The 4980-nt window shown below is 45.4% G+C and overlaps 2 protein-coding genes across 2 annotated transcripts in view; both read right to left on the bottom strand.

Moving 5' to 3' along the window:
- LOC109387101 (serine beta-lactamase-like protein LACTB, mitochondrial) overlaps positions 1-4311 on the bottom strand; it is a 16113-nt gene extending 11802 nt beyond the window's left edge. Inside the window, exon 1 of the mRNA XM_019650811.1 lies at positions 4100-4311. Coding sequence (XP_019506356.1) covers positions 4100-4237 — 138 coding nt within the window. The 5' untranslated portion in view covers positions 4238-4311. The remainder of the gene's footprint in view (positions 1-4099) is intronic.
- Positions 904-1927, bottom strand: LOC109387102 (serine beta-lactamase-like protein LACTB, mitochondrial). Its single transcript, XM_019650812.1, has 2 exons — positions 1488-1927; positions 904-1049 (listed from the first exon to the last, which is right to left on the bottom strand). Exons 1-2 carry the CDS (start codon positions 1848-1850, stop codon positions 933-935), a joined length of 480 nt encoding a protein of 159 aa, XP_019506357.1. The 5' UTR covers positions 1851-1927; the 3' UTR covers positions 904-932.
- Positions 4312-4980: the final 669 nt, after the last annotated feature.

Below are 4980 nucleotides of genomic sequence, written 5' to 3'. Positions count from 1 at the left end.
AACTTGGGCCAGTGAAGCAACGTCTTCCACAACTAGACTGAAGAACAAAAGGACAGCAACTTGTCTGTTCCCCTTCCCTTAATTCCCCAGCGCTGTTCCCATCCCCCAATTCCCCAATAAAAAATCTTAAAAAAACAAAACAAAACAAAATAAAAAACAAAGTCGTTACCCATAAAGCTGACATTTATATAATTTTTTATTACAGTATTTTTCATAAATTAGGTATATTGATTAGGCTATGCTTATACTTGGGGGGAGAATCATTTTTCTTTAAATTCAAGACCCTACTGTTCCCATAGTAAGTAGTGAAGAAGTACTGCTTTAAGTGACGTCTGAAACAACAGTTCCTAAAAATGTAGTTCCTCAAAACCATGGGTGACGAGTTGAACTGATTTGTATGGAATGGAGAAGTACATAAAGTTATAAAATGTGACTTGATAAAAGTATAATAATTATAAATCCCTCTCCCAAGGTTTCCAGCTTTTTTTTTCAAAAAACAGGTGACACCTCTGCGTAGTCAAAGAAAGTAATAAAGATCATAAACTCATTAAAGATGGGAATCATATATATGTACTTAGTACAGCGCCTTTTACAGAAGAGGTGATTCAATAAATTGACTGAATTAAAAAAGAAAAAAATCCTGACGCTTTATCTACTCATAAGGGTTACCTACAAATATGCAGTAAACAGATTATTTTATATACAACTTTCAGAACAATAACTCTAGTCCTTACAGAAGAGTGAGCATAAGAACACGCCATTTTTAAGACTCCAACTTATGCATTAGTCACATTTTAAATCTTGTTTATAGAAAACCCGACACTTCATTGTCAGACACATTCTCTACAACATGGGTGGCTGTAAAGAATGTGTCTGACAATGAACAGCATTTCACGAGATTCACTCCAAGCAGTAAAACAGCAAGATTTCATTCACCAATTGGCACAAAACAAGCCACTGAAGAACACTTTTCTGAGCCTACCTTCTGACCAGACTTCTTTTCCATCTACAGAGACTCCAACCACTATGCCAGGGGCGCCCACCTCATCCTAAGAGCCAAGTGGAAAGGGAACAGGCAGTTCAAAGACAGGTCGAAATACCTCGCGTATCCACCAGCGCTTTCACCTGGACCACTCTGCAGGCTTCGCCCCGCCCTCTCCACCTGGGCCCCGCCCACATCGGCTCAGACCAGACCTGGCGCTAACGGTGCAGGGTGTGCCGGGCTAGCACCCAGACTGGGAAGGGGCGGTCCCCGAGGAGGGCGGTGACCTCCGCCCCCGACTTGGGCAACCCCCCAAGAGCGCCTTTCCGAGGCCGGGAGGTCGGAAAACGGGAAGTCTTTCTCGGAAGCTGACCGCGGGCATCCCACCGCCCGGGGTGGGGTCCGCTCGGCCCGGGAAGATGACCACCGAAGGGCCCCGTTCCGGGTTGACACCCAGGAATGGGGAGCCGGGTTCCGGGTCGCCTCCGCCTCCTCGTCGCCGCACCTTAATCCTGTGCAGCAGGTCACGGCTGCTGTCGATGGCTCTGGCGAAACGCCTGGAGATGGGTGGCACCGGGGTTTGCGGAGACCACCCGGCGAGGGACTCCTCTGGCGGCGGCGGCCGCTCGGCTTGAGGCGACGCCTCAGGGTCGGGGGCCGCGGGGGGCGGCGTGGGGACTGCGCCCCTAAGCCCGCCCGCCAGCTTCACCCCGAGCGCCAGCCCCAGCCCCAGCCCCAGGCCCCCGACCCAGCCGGGGCCGAGCTGCGGCAGCCTGGCGCGCTGGTGAGCCCCGCGCCGCCCGCAGCCCCAAGCCCACACCCCGCGCGTCGCGGCTCGGGCCGTTACGGCTGACAGGAGCCGGTGCATGGCGTCTGTGGCGAGCCGGCAGCCACCGAGCTCGCACTGACCCGGGTGGGTGCAGACGCGCTGAGAAGGAGGGGAGAGGAGGGGAGGGGAAGGGAGGAGAGGGGGCGGTGACGGCGCTCAGACCCTAGTAGTCGAGGCCCGATAGCCGGAGCGCCGATCACATCGAGCCCTTCGTCCTTTCCTCTTTTTCTTTTTTCCTTGTCTCTTAGTATTTTTTCATCTTTTCCCCCAGCTCCCTTTCCCCATCTGCCTACCCCCAGATCAAGGGCCACCTCCTTAGAGAAGTCTTCCTAGTCTGTCCCCTTGGGAGTTTTCGCCACACCCTGACCGCCAGTGCGCACACTTCTTTAGTAACACTTGACACTTTGTTTCATTGAACGAATGTGATTCCTTACTAGTCTGGGATCTCTCTAGAAAGCAGGGACTTTTACTTTTGGATCCTCAGCTCTTGGAACAGCGCCTGGCACATTGCCTCAGCAGGCATCTCCTTTTCCCTCAGAACCCACTTTTCTCTCTCTTGTCATCTCCATTCTTTATGTCTCATTTCAGCTCATAAGACCCTTTTAAAATCTAGTACTTCCGAAGGTCTAGCTCCACACAACATGAAACATATTGTTACATCCAGGCCTTACATTTAAAAAAAATTTTTTTTTGCTGTAAAAAGTTTTTAAAATAATTTGCACTTGAAATTTTTTAATAAAAAAACCCCCTCATATAATTTAGCTATGGTTTCTGACATCTGTAGATGATCAGATATTCTTGTGAAATAGTAAATGTAACCTCAAATTGCTACAAAATGTAAAACGTGTGTAATCCTAATTGAACAATTAATAACTGTTAATTTTGAAGATAAACATTCACTCCAGTTTTTCAATTTGTCAAAATACTTCAGGATACACACACACACACACACACACACACACACACATTTCTGAAAGATTTTTGAAAGCTTGTTGGCCTTAGGGGCTAGGGCAATATAACCCAATGTATAAAATCCTGTCTTTCCTTGCAGGTGGAATATATACAGAATTCATAGGCTTGAATTGACAGACTATTGGCAGGAGAAAAAAAACTGTAAACATCTTGAGCTAATAACTGTTTAACTGGAGGAAAAGGCAATAATGGTAACCACACCTAGTCAGAAAATACTAGGGCTAAATAATTATAAGGGGCTGGGGCTGCTCTCAAAGCCCTCAAGCCCTAAGAGATCAGGGTATCCTAGGACTCAGGGTTTGGTAACGGAATTCACAGAGGTCTCTAGAGCACCACCTGCAGTTAGCATTGACAGTTACACGCTGTCAAAATGGTGTTGGAGGTTCCTATCATAGGGGCCCCACTACTCCAAGCATATGACAGTGAGAGAAAACAATATAAAAAGAAAAATGTAAAAGACAGCCAGTGGTAATTACAATAAGTGCTCACTTTATCATTCCTTTTATAACTGTATTCTTCTGTACCTCTCCTCGGATCAGAAATGGAATAGAAACACAGAACCATAGAGAGAGCAAAAACCAAGGTCTGGGTGGACTTCCACCAGTTTAGAAGCAGGTAGAGGCCACCCAAAGTATGGCTTCTGTGAAAGTAACAGAATAAATGTTCTCCACGCAAGCCAAGAGCCTAAGAGACAACCTGACCAAGCAGCTAGCAGACACGTCGGTGGGATCTTTACTACCATAGTAAGGCAGGAGCCCAGAGCTCCAATATTTTAGCTGGCTCTGGACTGAGAGACACAAAGCTAGCTAGATGAAAAGTAAATCACTAGACAGGAGAGGANGATCCCACATGAGGGCCAGTGACGCTGCACCCTCTACAGCTAGGATGGTGAACAACAGCTCGACCTGGAGCTAGGCTGCCATGAGTTGCTGGTGACCGCATAGGCTGCAGCAGGGCTGCAGTGGGCTGCCATGAGCTACCATGAGTGCCTGGCAGCCAGCGTGAGTGGCCGGCAGCCAGCAAGAGCTACCGTGAGTCGCGATGAGCGGCCGTCCAACAGCAGGCAACAGAGTGCCTCACCCAGGAAGAGCGCAATGATAATATCAACATGGGCCAGTGAAGTGACACCCTCCACAACTAGACTGAAGAACAAAAAGGATAGCAACTTGTCTGTCCCCCTTCTCCGATTCCCCAATGCTGTTCCCCTCCCCCAATTCCCCAATAAAAAAATCTTTAAAAAAAAACACAAAGAATCCCATGCAACCTGTTAAGCCATTTAACATGTCATTTGTCAAATGAACTGTGGGTTTCATTACCTTTTCACCCTCATATTCTTTTTCTGGGAATTCAGGAACATAATGTTGTACTGGAATATCAAGATCCAGTTTCCCTGCTTCCCACAATTTGGCAAGAGCAACCATGGTGAGGCTTTTGCTGATACTGGCAATTCTCATAACCGTCTCTGGTTTGCATGGTACACGGTTCTCAACATCAGCATAACCTAAACCTTTGGGGGAAAAAGAGCAAAAAATCACTATTAATAAGCTTCATGGTCAAAAGAATCTTGAAAAACTGAAATAATACTATTTTAAAACATCCTGTGTAGTTATCTAAAGCAAAAGATATTCCACTTTTATAAGTTAATGAAACTTAACATGTAAGGGATGACAGTTTTAACAACATCGATAACAGTTAAGCCTACAAATTTAACCTTATAATTAAACGGATTTGTACCTTGGGCACAATAGCAACTTTCCATCTGGTTTAAACACTAATTTTTTTTAGCTTATCTAAACGATTTGGTTATTCTACATTTTAAATCAATTACTTTACGTATTGTTCTTCAGATTATATTTATTCTTGATTTTTGAGTGAGTTTCCACTGAATTCCTTAAAATAGCCATCCAATAAAAATAAATGTGAAAAGAGGCCCAGCAAACCCAGTCTAGCTAACTATCCATTCAATTCAGCTGCAAACCAGAAGAAAAACAATGTGCTGCTAATTTAAAGCTCCTTCTAGAAAAAATTTTAAGTTTGGTTTTCTCTTCTGGACAGGCTGAAAGTGTAGAAATCTAAGAGATACAAAGAACTGAGATCGAAAAAGAAAGAAAAAGTGCACAATGATTGTTTTTAAACTGTAAATGTGGATTATGCTAAAAAATATTTGCATTAAAAACAAAGTATTTGGGGGCCGGCC

This window comes from Hipposideros armiger, unplaced genomic scaffold, assembly GCF_001890085.2.
Source record: "Hipposideros armiger isolate ML-2016 unplaced genomic scaffold, ASM189008v1 scaffold_147, whole genome shotgun sequence".
In the NCBI taxonomy this organism is placed as follows: domain Eukaryota; kingdom Metazoa; phylum Chordata; class Mammalia; order Chiroptera; family Hipposideridae; genus Hipposideros; species Hipposideros armiger.
Note: the sequence above shows the minus strand (reverse complement) of the source record. Positions and strands in the feature narration are given on the sequence as shown.

What these genes read in the sequence shown, in the direction of transcription:
- LOC109387102 (XM_019650812.1), bottom strand. Translation starts at nt 1,850, where the DNA reads ATGCACCGGCTCCTGTCAGCCGTAACGGCCCGAGCCGCGACGCGCGGG. An exon ending in ACCTGCTGCACAGGATTAAG is followed by an intron (nt 1,050 to 1,487) that starts GTGCGGCGACGA and finishes CTTGGCTCTTAG; the next exon opens with GATGAGGTGGGCGCCCCTGG.